The following is a 15,107-nucleotide window of genomic DNA, read 5'->3' as shown; positions in this document are numbered from 1 at the left end:
TACATCATAGCCTTACCACCCACGGCCGACATGACTTAATCTGACGACCTGACACTGCTCATAAGGATTCCAAGGGGCCTAACGCAGCTTTACAAATAGTGATAAATAAAGAACCTATATGAGAACAATTATGGTGTGCACAGCAATGATACCCAGGTGTATTTCCTCGCCGAGCGCGCCTCATCAACTTCCGTATTCTACGTCCCGTTATCCTAATCACTCAGCCGCCATATTACCTCCCCACAGCGCCCCTAGTTCCCGTGTCCACACAAATCCCGGCGCCGATCCTGGCCCCGCCATAGCTGCTACCGAATCATCCTCACAACCCGCAGCTCCCGCCCCCTGCGCCGGAGCCGCCCCCGCTGCCTCCGAGGCGGTCACGGCCGCCGCAAGCATTGATGCCGTGATGGGTGCTGTACGCGCCAGTCTCTGAAAAAGGATCTTGGAGAAGCTGTCCGCCCGGCCACGGCGCTGGTTGGCTGGTCCCTCGTAGTGCAGGTCAGCGCCCGCGGGGCGGCCCTCGTGGAACGTGATGCCACCCTGAGGCCGCCGTCGTTAAGTTGGAAAAGGGGTTGAAAGTCAAAATATGGTAGGTCCTCATCTAATGTTTAGACTCTAAATGTTTAGGAAACTCTTCGAGAAGCTCAATAACAACTTTGAAGATCAACTTTACAACTTCACATGACTGATTTCGTTTTCCAACGTACGACAATTTAACACGTACGGCATCAATATGTATTTCAGATAAAAAAACACTTTGCTTGACGAAATGATGACCATTGGACCTGTCTAATATCGTTTACGTAACCTAGGCATGTCACGGACCCTTGGGTCAGTGTCCTAGGCCCGTCTTACTTCCGCTTATGCACGTACCCCTTTCGGGGTTCACCCAATAACTCAATAACAATAATCCAAATCCAACGCTAACGTAAATGAAATGAAGCACTCCGGAGACGGAATGAGCGTGAATGGGGTCATCAGAGACGAATCTCGGTTGGGATAGGATAGGGTTGGGGATTGGGAAACAGGAGCACCTTCCCATACGTTCCACTGCGGCAGCAATTCCCCCATCCCAAACGCCACTGTTTGCACAACAACAACGGAGACAGAGATACGACCCACCATCATTTGTTAGTGGGCCGAATTGCCACGGTTCCGAAACCCCTTCTGGAACTACTGAACTCAACCGCCCACCAGCAAAGCCCCCCAAACGAAGTGCCTGGGGCCGTGTAACACAATACACGAACGACACGCTAATACGACTCGCCGTATACAATCATGCAGTCGACCGGCATCCTTCCCAATTTTCCCTTTTCGTTCCTGCCCCTGCACACCCTGCTCACCTGCCGGATGGAGAACCGCAGCAGCCGACCCGGCTTGAGCTTGTCCCCCATAGCAGCCACAAACGCCTCCGGCAAACGACCCAGCACCACCGGCGGGTCGTCCTCGGTGGCTACTGTACGATCCGCACGGTACGACAGAGTGACGGCCTGGAGAGGGTGCGTGGGTGGGAGAACGAGGGGGATTACAGGGTAATACTAAAAAGCTCCTGCAGCGCAGTAAGAGAAAGAACGGATACAAGCAGAACCCAGGAAATGCAGGCAGGAACGGTGACCCAGAGGGGCTTTGGATTGCTGATGCCGCCATTCCATTCCTCCGGTTCGGGTCGCAGAGCCCCTTGTCGCGGGGTACGGTGCTCTCCGCCGTGTTCCCACCTACCTACCTGCCTACTGAGGGCTCCCACCCCCCATCCCCCACCCTCGGGGCGCTCCCACGTTTACCTGGTGCTGCAGCGGCTGGCCCGTAGAGTCCGTGTCCAGAAGGTACCTGCAGTACAATCCGCGAATCCATCTCGAGGTCTGTAGCAATGTACACTTGTACAACCCGCTACTGCGGTTTTTCCAGGAAGAGACGTACGCAGGGTCACACGCGGGAGTGCCGGGGCGGGAAAACAACGCAAAACGGGGCGTGTGTGTGTGTGTGTGTGTGTGTGTGTGTACCCGCACTCCATCAGCGCGTGAGATGATGGTGGCATGGGGAAGCGGAAGCTTGCGAGGGAGGGGGGTTTCCCCCCTCCCCCGTCACCAAAAGCATTGTGTGCGAACAACGCCGGGGACATATATACATATACATATACATATACATATACATATACATATACATACAATGTATCTTTAACAAATAGCAAACGCCGCACCCCCCACCTGCTACAGCCCAGGTCCTTCCACAGCAGCGCCAGGGGAGTGGTGCCTGGTCCGGGCCGGTAGTGACCGTGCCGATGAAGGAAGTAGAGTCCGTCGCGGACAAAGTCCAGCTCCGAATCCTCCGCCTCCTCATTCGCCGCCTGATTACGACCCGTTTCGCCTCCTACGCCCGTATATGCACCAGGCAGGCCGGCATTTGCGGGATCAACCCGTGGGCCGATCCCGTCGCACGCTGCCACCCCGGCGGCCGCAGGGGGTGGCGGCACCCTGCCGTACGCTGTGCGCAGGCCCTGCAGGGTGCACGGCCGTACGGGTAGCGGCACTATTCTGCAGTATAGCAATGTGCGGCGGAGGCGCGCGGATGGCAAAACGTACACGGGGCCAGAATGGGGGCATCAGGTATTTAGGTTTCCTTAGGGGTTAGCCTGGGTGCTACAGGTTGCTCGCCTCGCTACACAGGCTGCCACCGCCGACAACTTGCCCTAAGCAGTCGGCTACCGAAAGCCCCGCGGACAACAAAGAACCCCGCGGACTGCTCGGGAGAGCGGGGACTGTGGGCGGTGTTGTACACAACACCCTGCAGCCCTCCTCTTCAAAAACCTCTCACAGGCAATTCATCAGCCACGCGACGAAAAACGTTAGACGACGACTGCCGTACCTGTACGTCACTGGCACCTGCTGCTGCCCCCGCTGCGAGCCTGCCGCCCCATCCGCCCTGCCTTCGCCGCCGCAGCCACCACCGGCACCGCCCATATCCGTGTCCGCATCGCCAATCGGCGCAGTGGAGTTGGAGATAGCCGTAACGGCTACATCAGCGCCGCCCAGGCCCCCTACATTACCACCGCCGATGTCAGGGGTCTTCTCTCCTCGTGGCTGCATAAGGCCCTCCTCCTGAAATTTGCTGACCAGCCAGTAGTTACGGAACTCAGCCACGGTGTCGTACAACGCGTAGCCGCGCCAGCACAAGAGGTCCTTTATGTGTGGGCAGGGGTGTTGGGGAGCTTTATGTGTCTTGGGGGGGGGGATAGATACGCACGCGTACGACCCCGCGATGTGCATGTACGGTGCCCGTGGGGGCAGAAGGGCAGGGTTAGGGTCCCCTGGCCCAACCTCGGGTGAAGGAAATGCGGAGAGATACGTGGGCGGGCAAGTGACAAGGTAACAGAGAGGCGAGGACTATTAACTCGGGAAAGGGGGCTGACTTAAGACCTCCTTTAGGACCTCCTTTTCCCGCGGGAAAGGGTAAGCGGGAGGCCCCGCCGTAACGGAACGGTAGCAGTGGGCGCGGCACTTGCCGCAGCCGTAGCCAGGCCCTCTCTTCAATTGTTACAGCCCCTTCTCTTGCGAGACCTACGCGGGCGCCCCTCCGGCCCCTTCGCCCCCTCGTCCAGCCACCACTGCCACCACCGCCTTGGCGGCCCCCCCCCCCGGCAGCCGCCGTCCGCGGTCCGCGCCCACCTGCACGTAGTAAGTGCCGTTGGGCGGGTGGAAGATGCAATCCAGTATGCAGTAGTCGGCGGGGGAGGAGCAGGCGGAGGCGGTCGCTGAGCCGCCACTACCGGCGGCGGCACTGGCGGGGGAGCCGCCCGGGAGTTGCGAGTGGAAGCGGTGCAGCGGCGCACCGTTGCGCAACCAACTGACGGTGCGACCCCTGGAGCCGGGGGGTGGCCATCCGGGGGGGGCGGCCACCCGGGGGGGCGGCCGGGGGGGGCGGGCAGAAGAGTCGGGCAGGGCGGGCGGTAGGTGGTGCTAGGTGAGGATGGAGGAGGGCGGGTGGGTAGGTGGCTTCTTGGGTGTGGCCTGGAGAGGATGGAGATGAGCTGTTGCAAGCGGTCGTTGCCCCTTGCAACCCGTACGCCATCCTCCACCCGGTTATACTCTACTTCCCACCCACACCAAGGGGCTTCTGCGGTCGTCGCCCCTTATACTTTTGCCCCAACTGCCTCCCCCCCCAAAAAAAACCTCGTCTTTGCTCCGTATCCCCTTTCTTACCGGCTGGTCACCAGCAGGCACCTCATACCCTCGGGTCGCGGCATCACCAGCCTTATTGGAGAAGGGGGGGGAGGACAAAGGTGTGGTGCGGAGGAGTTGTTGGGGAGCGATTCATTCACACACATCTACCTCTTAATCGTGATGATAGGAAGCAATACAGTCCATGGGGTCCAAGATGCTTTTCCTCTCCTCGACAGAGGAAGCGCATTGCATAGAAGGAAGATCGAATGACATTGACACCATACGGCATGTACGGCCCGTAGGTGAACATGCGGGAGCCGGCGGCGATCGGTGGACCACCTCGCCGCCGGACCCGACCATTAGGCAGTATGAACGTGGACCTGCTGTGCCACACATACATACATACATACGGACAAGCCCACCTCCCAGGGCCTCCTTAATTCTTGGGTACACGGCAAACTGTGCTCCGTAATTGGCGGCATACATGTGTGGGATAGGCTTCTTGGCATCTGGTAATGGACGGCAAGCAGCAGTGCACCCTGCCGCAACGCTTCATGTGATGTTTCGGAACTGTTTGCGGTAACCAACTGCCCAACAAAGGCGTCTGAACGGCAACGACCGTTCCCCCCTTATTCCAACCCCAACCCCCCATAGGTTGAGGAATATTTGGGGAACCCCAGGTGTTCCTACCAATTGCTTGCCAAATCATTCGGAACGTCTGTCATCCATTCGGGCTGCATCAGCTCGTTACCATAGCGCTGACCGTAAGCACGTACTCCCCCAGCGCCTGCGGTTTGGCCCTTCTGCCGTCGCCAAGCCGAGCCGCGTGCGCTCCGCCCAGGGCCACCTCGTCCCCGCCCTCGCGCAAAGTTGTCGCTCGGCCCATAGGAGGTAGATGGAGCCATGTCCGCGTCCTCCGCCATGGAGGAATCCCGAGGCTCGAGGGTGATTTCGTCCAGACGATCGTCCACACGATCATCCACGATGGAAAGGCCATCTTCGGAAACGTCCTGTTGTGAAAGCCCAGCACTGACTATTTAGGCTTTGTAAGGGGAAGAGGTGTAAATGCATCCCCCGCGACTGCAGACGCAGACGGCTACGTCCATGAAGAACGTCGTTCAAATAATTATGTTGTCTTTATATTCATACCTTCCTATTTTCAGAAAAAAAACTCACCTGATTCTCCTTGTCGAGAGCTAGGGTTCGCGCGCGGTTAGAGCTATGTAGCCGAGCTGCCTTCTGGCGATCAAGCGCAGCACGTCTTCGTTTATCCTGGTAATTTTGATATGGATCTCCGATTCCCCGGAAGCTGTTTCGCTTCCCTGCAATAAAGCCAGCATGTGCCGACTTGTCCATTTCTTTGGTTAATTCCAAAGCCAAGGTCTGGCAATGTACGCTACAGCTGACGTGCGCAGTGTGCATAAACATGTGGATGAATTCACGAGAACACGATCACTGACAGCTCGTCCGCTGTTTCCTTCTTTCCGTACGCAAGTCTGTCAGCACTCAAGTACTCCACCATGCTATCTGGCCATAAAGAAATGAAGCCATCAACCATCTCAGAGATTTGTTACGTGCCCGCTGTCGCAAAACCGCGTCACCTAACAGACCAAGCGCGCGAGCCAGCCCACCCCCCAAACCTACCCGTCTACAGACACCACCAGACACCTAACAACTCTTGCCGCCGTACGGCCATCAAATTTCCACCGCTGTTCCTGCTCACTTCCCAGCTACACACGCCAAAATCTGCGCCACACCTCGCAACCCGCAATCCCCTTTTAGGAACGCCAGGAAGGCTGTGTGCACGCGGCCGCCTCCACGAACTCTCGTGGCGTAGAGCCATGTCCGCTTCGCGGGCTTCGCGGAGTATCCGAAGATGCCAAAGCAAATCCCCCGATGCCTTCCATATTTCCGTTTCCATCGTCCGGGTCAAATCATTGTAAAACTCAGTCATTGTTTCCACAGCTATTGTTGTGCATGTGCTACTGGGCAATACATGTGCATTTTTCCCGCATCCCCACACCACTCTTGTGGTCTCACGCAATGATGCCTGGCGGGATTGCCACGCATTAGGCATATCCGCATTGGGACTGGCGAGCCCGCTCCCAACTTGTCCATGCTCTCTACCCATGGGCCCCAGCGCATACCATCCGCAGCACCAGCAGCAATAGTGCAGCAACCCAATCAGTTCGCAGTGTGCAACATAACAGGATAACCGATGGCACTTGGCACTTCCTTATCCATGGCACTTGCTCGGAAACGACTGAGACGATGCTGATCACTTGCATTCATCTACAGAACCTCCGAAGGATGCCTGCCTCCGCTCAATAATACATATCTCTTTTCGTTCAGCAATGCATCATGACCCCTATCTGACACTAACCTACGCTACGGTACAAATGCCAGCACAGCACAGCATACCATTCCTGAACCGAGCACACCGCCAAAGTCCTGTGCAGAACAGCACAGCCTAGCCACGCCCATTCCAGCCTGGCTCCGTTCCCTGCTCCTCCCAATGCGCCTGCCCCCATGCGAATGCTGGACTTCTAGGCCCGCCGTTAACGATTAGAATTTCCAAAAGCGCCGGCAGTTTCATAGAGCCTCCCGATATGGCGCAATAGAATCTTGACAAGGAGACGCTTCCCTCGGCACCTCGCATACTCCACACATCCGCGTCGCTGGGCTAGCAAGTCCGACCTCGCAAGATTCTGAACTCGGCGGCCTCGGCCACGGCTTTTACGGAAGAGGCAAGCGAGCCATGGGCGGTGACCTCAGAGGTCATGCCGAAGGACCCGAGGCTGCCGACAGCATAAGCCCATGTACACTGCAGCCCCTTGGGCTACCTAGTAATGCGGACATAGTGCCAGATTTGGAGCGCCCACGCAGATAGCACCGCCGGGGGGTCCCAGCCTGCGGCGCAGGAAGTACGTGAAGTGCTCCTTGGGACACGTGTCCTCGTAGCCCTTGTGCATGGGGCTGATAAACATGGTGCAGAGGGGCGGCGGCGGGACGCCAGGGTTGTCTGCGCGAGGGAAAGTGGGGCAAGGCCGAAAGGCGATGGCGTTGGGGATTTCCGCATTCCCGCGAAAACAGTTGCCGACGGAATATTACTACTAACTTAAACCAAGGAGGCAGGAGACAGGAGTACATAATGTTGGGCTCGTGAATAAAAGAGATAAAAGAGACCCAGGGTATAGGAGAGATAGACACGAAGCAGGACATCAGAAGCCACTCTGCACAAACTGGTGTAAAAATATGCAAGCGTGATATGTGACTATTTGTCCCACGAATCTAGCCTGGGTAGAAAAGAGCTATAAGATCATGAACTTCACCGGAATATCGCTAGCTCCCTGACCCGAAATGATTTAGTACATGCAGAAAGGGAACGTGGTAAAGCTCGGTAAGAACATCCCTCGTCTTCGAGTACTGTTCGGTTGGCAACTAGAGGGGGCTTTGCCGGCGGCGCGAGTGCCGCTTGTTCAACATCCAACGACGGGATTTACAGTGACATCAGGGCCGTGTGCCTGTGTCGCTGTATACCCACGACACACACATATACGCACACACACACAGGTCAAGCGCTGCTCACTCGGAAATCATCCGATGGACCTTTCCAGGACTTCCCTAAGCTAAACAGCTAGGTAATCGCTAGGTAGCGCTTCGCACTCATCCCCTAGTTACACCCGGGCTAGGGTGCACCTCGTTTTCAAGCTATAGCCTGACTCAAGGGCGGCTCACAAGCTCACCTGGGCTGGCGGCAGCGACCCCTGGCGCAGCGCCACACCCCTCTGTACCAGCCTCTGCTGCTCACGCTCCCAACATTGATAATAATCGGCTGCCCTAGGCGATAGCCTGTACAATCCCCCTGCTGCTGCTGGTGCTGGCTGTTGCTCCTTTGCTCCGATAGCTGTACACCTCTCCCAGCTCCAAAACACACCGAGATGCTGTATTGGCCATAAAACTGAATGACCTACCCTGCGGCTGTATAAAACTGCTGAACTTACAGGCCTACAATTTCTGGGCTGCGCTTAGGCCAGCGCGCTGCCTCATGACAATTCACCCACTCTCGACCCCTTATATCGACCCTTCTCACGTGACCCTTTCTCCCGGTCTTTTGTACGCGGCCGCCTTCCTTTGCCAACTGGCTATTGAGCAATCCTCTTCCCTGGCTGCTCGGCCCGGTGAGCCGGCGCAGTGGCCACGGAAGTCTTGCGTCCCGATGCTTCACTGCTTTACTAGTCCGGCCCATGCGTGGTCAATGTTCCGGCTCGCCCCTGCTAAACTGCACAGCCTCAAGTGCAGCCAGCGGCAGCAAGCAGAACAAGCATAGCTGCGTTTCAACACCAACGACCGTTGCTGCGCTGTCCTGCGCTACCGCTTTGCTGTAAGCTAATCAAAAAGTGGACAGGAAGCCGTGTCTTGGGACAAGGCGCAGATTGCACCCCCAGGCGGGCCCAACTTCCGACGAAAGTAGTACACGGCTGCGGGGCAGGAGTCCTCAAAGCCACGAAGCTCCATCCCGGGGCCCGTGTACATGGTGCAGAGGGGTATGTGCTGCGCCGTGGGTCGGACTGCGGCCAGCGGAGCAGACAATCAGACCAAACATCACACAGGACAGAAAACCCGGGAGGAAAAGACGCCACTGGGCGGAAGGGGCATTGAACTATGCGGCAGCAACACCCACAGAGGGGTATGCTCCCATCTTAAGGAATGGATGCACAGATCGGCAATGCCTTGTCATGGAAAGGTAATGCCGTAATGACCAGAGATCAAAGAATATAAAGCCTGGTACGTATTTGCCTTTAGGTGTCCAGGAGCCATACCTATAAGAGCATCTGCGCACGAGAGCACAAAGCTATTACTTGCGTATGCATCAGTCAGTCAATCACTCAATCGCGTGCTGTTAGGTGCGTGTTTACTAGCCGCTTCGGTGGTTGCGAGCTCGTGTGTGCTCTACCAACGGCTTGAGCATTAACCCACATTCACTGCAAACCCAGCAACGGAAGTACGTAAGCCATATGTAGCTCGCAAGCGTGAATATGTGAAGTGCGGCTGCTGAGCAAAAATGTCCAAGCCGGCCGTGGTTTCGAAGAATGTGCATGCCCCTGTGCGAGGAATGTTTTTAACGCGACCGTCGCACAAGTCGTCGACGCAATGTGAGCGCGATATGCCTAGCCAGGCGTGGATAATGATACAAATGGGACGAATACCGAGCAGTCTGTTCCTGGTGCATTTACCTGTCACCTTATGCGCAAGCTGATGCAGGCAAGCCGCCGGATCCTAAGTACGATACGGTCTCACAGACCCAGACATACCACGGTGCCACACGAAGCCGCATCGGCGGGCGCTACGAGGCGCCCTGCTCTGCCTTCGAATACCCCTATTAGAGCCGTAGAGCCGCATCATGCAGGGTGAGCCGCCCCCCACTGTACCCGGACACACGCCGACTCTATGAGACATCATCCCTTGCAGCGAGCCGGCAGTATATAGATACTCACATGGCTTGCAATCAATGAAGTTTCGGAACTCTTCGTCTTCTTCGTAGTACTGCTGTGGTAGCAGGTCGGGCCGCTTACGGCGCATGCGCAGAATGGCCATGATAGTGTTGAAAGCGTCAAATTCGCCTGTACGGGGCAAACCCAAAGGGTAACAGCAGCCAAGCGGGCTTAAGGCTGGGTTGGCCACGGAGTCACCAAGAGCCCGAGCTGCCGCTCTCTTCGAGCTCCTTAGATGATCATGTGTCCGGGCCATGAGAATACGGGTGACAAAGAGTGTATTATATGTAGGATAATCGATTGGCCACACGAAAAAGCTAAGGCTGGGGGAACGCATACAGCATGGAAACACACACCACGTATGCAGCTTGCAAACGAAGCGCGAAGAGGAGGGGGACGCGAGGAACAACGAATGAACCCCTGCATTCCTGCTCTGTGCTATGCCTCTACTCCATCTCCCCTCGCCGCGAAATATCTGCACCGATCCTTCCCCCGGGTGTTGTCCGGATTTCTCTCGCAAATACACCGCGGATCAGCCAGTCAGTCAGTCAGTCAGTCAGTCAGTCAGTCAGTCAGTCACGCACCGGTCTCGCCCATGATGCCCCCCAGGTTGGTACTCCAATGCAGGTGCTGCGCCGCGCAGGCGGTGCGGATCTGCATCTGCCGTATCTGTTCCGGTGTGAAAGCCTCCAGCATGTCCCCGAGCTGCGGGATCTGAGCTTGCGAGACGCGCACCCCAAACCTGAAGTGGAGGGGCAGCCAAGGCAGGCAGCGCGGTAAGCAGTTAAGCAAAGGAAAGGGGCCAGCAGCAGTTGCAGTCGCCGCCGCCGCTGCAAATCAAACGACTGCAGATTTCCTTGCGGTTTTTTGCTACCCCGAAGAGCTGCAAACATAAAAGCAACGCGTGTGTGGCGAAGATAACGCAGGGACACACGCCTAAGAGAGAGCGCTCCAGGTCATACTTGAGTAGCTGCAGTACTGCGGGACACCGCAGACAGGGGGGACGCAGGCCAAGCGCAAAAAAAATAGCTACCGCAAACAGTGTGAAGGACGACACGGAGTCCAAAACTGCACACGCTCCCCCCTAAGCCTCCACATCCCACCCAAAATGGCGGCCCCCTACAACCCTACAACAAGGGGCCATTCCCTTTCCCTTCTACCTCCACCTCCAAAAAGCAAACCAGTCGCACCTGTTCCAATCCATTTCCGGCTCAAACGCCTCGTACAGCATGTCTGTAGCTGCCACAGGTATGCAGCCATACATAGTGGCTACGATACCGCGCTTGCCCCAGCCACCTCCGGCAGCCGCTAGACAGAAAATGCTTGACGCATAGTCCCGCGCGTAGTCATCCGTCCCAGGCACCACACGCCACCCCGGCCGCTTATGGTAGTGGTAGTAGACCTGGCGCGGCAAAACGAGGTAGGAAAGAGGGTCGTGTCAAGGCCGGGGTGGGGGTCCAGGTAGCGCCACTGAGCTCCGCTGGCTCTCGTGTCGCAAAGATAACTCCGGAACGGGGGACGCAGGTTGGTACACGGACATGGGAGTGACACCTCGGGCAGTGGGTTCAGCCAAGTGGGTCATCGCTCCAAATCCAATATGGGGGGCGCGGAGCCGTTCGAAACGAAACGCGGGGGAGCAGTGGGAACACGAGCCAACTATGGCACGCCATAGTCGGGTGCACGCACGCGACTTCATCTTCTCTTCTGAAGAACGTGGTTTGGTATGGCACACAGTTAAACTTGTGCCCTGGCTGATTAGACAATTTGCACAAACCCTAATTACAGGTGCCGCACATATGAGTGGGCGGGGTTCGGTTCAGCGCAGAGTGGCCCAGATACCTCCCCTTTCCAGCCAAACATCACATCACAACATCACACGCGCGCCCGACCCCCTTTCTGGCCATTTCTCTCACCGCTTGCCGCACTCCGCCGCTGTACCGCACTTGTTTGTAGTACGTGCAATGCGGCGGCAGCGCTCGTTTGTTGCCGCTGCCGCAGATCCCGCCCGCGAAGAAGAACGTGTTTGTCCGGTTGCGCTTTTGGTTGCGAGGGTGCAGCGGCGTCTCAATGACAAACCGGTCATGACTGGACATGGCCATAAACGGCACCACGATGTCCTAAGGGGCGGACGGGACAGCGGACATCAACACGACACGGAATATAGCGGTAAGGCGCCGTGTCGGGAACTAGCAAGGTAAGTGTGCTGTGTCCGCAACTAGCAACACGCCATCTCCCCTTGCACAACAACACAGCTATGACCAAAACACACATATTGCCTGCCCGGAGCCCCAGTGCCACAATTTGTGGGACCCAGAAACCCAGGAGGCAAGTCACGAGGTTAAAATCCCAAAGGCGAACATTCCAAGGGGCTCAGACCACACGCCTGACCCTTTTGCGTCGGAAGGCTGCAGCGCCCCTGCTGCTACTCACCCTGCCTGGCACCATGCATGGCACGCGATTGTGGAAGATCTGAGTCCAGTGCGGGTGGAAGTCGTACATGCCCCAGAACTGCAGCCAAGTGACGTTCGCAGTCATGTTACGGATCTTCATGGGCAGCTCACACGTGCCCACATCGCCTGCGAGGGCCGGGTTTCGGAGCAGAGCACCAGAGGGGGTTAACTCGACCCAATAAAGTGTCGTGACACGCAACCACGGCGGCCTTGGTCAAGGCAAGGGAGCAAATCGCCACAGCTGTCAAGCGAGGCATCGACTACCCGGGGGCATTGCGATTTTTTTAAGCGCGTACGCGCACCCAGCTGGGGTTTCTCCATGAGCAGGCTACACCCCAAGGAGGTAATGGCGTTCACGGACATAAGGAGGGTTCTGGGTGGGTTTAGCCTACAGGTTGGTATTTCTCACATAGAAGACCCGTACAGGGGGTAATGGCATTTCCCACACATGTCCTGTGCAGCAGAACCCCAATCCGGGCTACATCTCCTCCCAGGCCCTCCCAGGACATTGCCCATTGGGAGCACACATCTCGCGACGGTCTATGTGGGCACGTGAATCCTTACAGACGACACGGGCAAGAAAACATAGGAGTGTGGTTTCACAAAGCACGCTGACAACTTGCGCTGCTTCCTACTTCCTAGGAAGATGACCGGCAGTCCACAGTTATATACTGCAGTCCCCGGGTTATGGGCAAAGCAGACCCGGTCCTGTAAATGAGCTTCCTTCCTTCCCGCTGCGGCCACACACTCCTCACGCATGGCCGCCCGCTCCTCACGCCAGTGCCTAGGCCGACATGTAGCAGCAAGCGAAGGCTGCTTCTACAGACCACCCTTACTAGGTAGCCCATGAAAAGTCCCTAGACAACCATGCGTTCGTTCGCCGAATCAACGCCATGGCAGCACAGGAGATGTGGAGGCATGTGCTCACTTTCAGGTACAGAGGCTCTTTTGCCCCTCCACCCACTTAGCACCGCCGGGTAAAGCAAGGATAGCTCTGAGGTTTACCACGCAGGAGGCCGTGCAACATGTTTGTTGTAGCTCCTCGCCGTCGCTGTGCCATGTTGGGAACTTAGGGTTCTTTACTGTGCCGGCACAGCTTGAAACCCCCAACCTTTAGCCAAATCCAGGGTACGCAATGCCCCACATGGAGCGCCCTTATCCGCCTACATCGTAATCATAACCGCAGCCTACGCCACACAACAGCCGTTCCAGGACAGCATGTATGGGGGGCGCGCTCTGGCATCCATTTGGGTTGTGCTCTTTTCCTTACCTTCCGCTGGCATGATATGCCGTGCCCCGCCTGTCTGGTTCCAGATTGGCCACGCTTCGATGATGTAGTTCAGCAGCGGTTCTAGTAGGAAGGCCCGTTTTAAGTCACGTGCACTGGCGGGGATGTAAAAGAAGTCGGCCTTTTCAGGGTCTGCCGTCCGATGGCCTCCCGACAAAATGCGTTCCATTAGCGCCATGTGCAGGGGGGGCCGATCAACCTTGTGGATGTCACGTCTGCAGGTGATGGACATGCATCTCGGTTACCAACCATAACCCGCAACAGTGCTCCGCCGTGTCCGCTCACTTACTTGACATGGAAGTCTGGAGGTATTTCATACACGTATATCTTGGGTCCGCGCTTGTTCAAACGATAGTCCATACCCGCCAAGACCTCGGCCTCGCCTTGCTTATTGTATGACAGTGCGCAATCGACCCCAAAGAATCCTGCATGAGCAGAGGGGTGACTTAGGAAGCGCACTGACAGCCATTGGATGGTGTTCGAAAGACACTTACCCGGCTTGCAGTGACAAAAGCCTCCCTTACAATCCCCCCTTCCATTACAGGCGTTTACACAAAGCGTTGGATCACCATCTTTGCATGTGTTGATTGGGTTGTCGACGCCCACACGTTTGACGCAGAAGCCGCGATAGGCTATGGTGCATGAAGGGCCCGTGTAGTTCCATGGACAATCGCATCTGCGTATAATCAAAAGTAAATCCTGCTGCAAATTATGCTTCTTTGATGGTGACAGTTGCCGTCCTTACCTGCCGAGCTCCTCGTTGCAAGTTCCAAATTTATGGCAGCCCTCTGGACATGCTTTCCGACCGAATGCCGTTGGTGCAAGGAATGTGCCGCACAGAACAGCGAGAATGCAGACCGATGCCCAAGCCAGCGCGCCACGCATGGCTGAGGCCAAGTCTTAGCAGCTGTCCTCCGTTTATGTCATCAATCTATGAGGTTGTCAGATCAACACGGACATGGTCATATGCGAGGTCGCAAGCGGCAGCTACTCACTAAACCCCCAGCCGCAACAGCTTATGCTCGCCGTCGTGGTCGTTTGACCATAGCACCTCGCATCTTTACAGTACCTGAAGTATAATACCACAGATGTGACAATTCTCTCTTGTTACACAGAGCCACGGTAATATAGTACGGTAACGTCCAGCCAGCAATGGAGAGATAACTCGCACCGGATTATGTGCACCTTACAGCAAACAAGCAATAGGCCTTTGTTTTGGTTGCAGTTGCTAACACCTTCGTAGTCTCAATGAATTTTGCTAGGCTAAGCTAGTTAATAAGCATGTCCTATATCAACAGAAGGATGAATTCTCGCGAGTTAACCTTTTCTCATGGAAGGATACACGTCATATGAGAGTCATTTATCCCGTATAATTAGTTCGTGTCCGCCAGCCATCCGGTAGTTGTGCTTAACGGGCGGTTAGCCACTTCCACCTGCGCTTCACGTTTACATTTCCCATCTGACCAATAGTCTTAAGTTTAGTAGGTTTGGCATGATTGGCACTATTGCAAAAAACGACAATTTTCTATTGTCGCAGGAGGGTAGAGAAGCGTACTTATGCAACCTCGCTCGAACCATGACAACCATCCATTGCAAGTACATTTCACAGCTTGCAGATACCGAAAGCTTCACGTATTTATATCACAACGTCACTACACCTGGCTGTGCGGCTGAGCTGGGAAGACTTTGGCACCAGGCGCGGGACGGCATCAAAGGA

At 56.2% G+C, this 15,107-nt stretch overlaps 2 protein-coding genes across 2 annotated transcripts; both read right to left on the bottom strand.

Annotated features, from left to right (window-relative positions):
• Positions 1-378: 378 nt before the first annotated feature.
• On the bottom strand, positions 379-4,243 carry VOLCADRAFT_42782 (uncharacterized protein; the record flags this gene model as incomplete). The annotated part of the gene is made up of 8 exons (XM_002955564.1): positions 379-540; positions 1,344-1,490; positions 1,782-1,827; positions 2,205-2,314; positions 2,471-2,526; positions 3,047-3,176; positions 3,663-3,855; positions 4,197-4,243. Coding segments are annotated over 8 exons (891 nt in total), but the record flags the coding sequence as incomplete, so codon positions are not given.
• A 3,667-nt stretch (positions 4,244-7,910) lies between these two features.
• On the bottom strand, positions 7,911-14,275 carry elg7 (acetylglucosaminyltransferase; the record flags this gene model as incomplete). Its single annotated transcript, XM_002955563.1, has 10 exons — positions 7,911-8,728; positions 9,656-9,781; positions 10,237-10,394; positions 10,843-11,054; positions 11,566-11,769; positions 12,083-12,228; positions 13,373-13,605; positions 13,680-13,815; positions 13,885-14,066; positions 14,136-14,275. The coding sequence occupies 10 exons, from the start codon at positions 14,273-14,275 to the stop codon at positions 8,547-8,549; spliced, it is 1,719 nt and encodes a 572-aa protein (XP_002955609.1). The 3' UTR covers positions 7,911-8,546.
• Between the last annotated feature and the right edge of the window lie 832 nt (positions 14,276-15,107).

Source organism: Volvox carteri (genome assembly GCF_000143455.1).
Source record: "Volvox carteri f. nagariensis unplaced genomic scaffold VOLCAscaffold_53, whole genome shotgun sequence".
Classification (NCBI taxonomy): Eukaryota; Viridiplantae; Chlorophyta; class Chlorophyceae; order Chlamydomonadales; family Volvocaceae; genus Volvox; species Volvox carteri.
The sequence above is the reverse complement of the archived record's forward strand: the minus strand, read 5'-3'. Positions and strand labels throughout refer to the sequence as shown.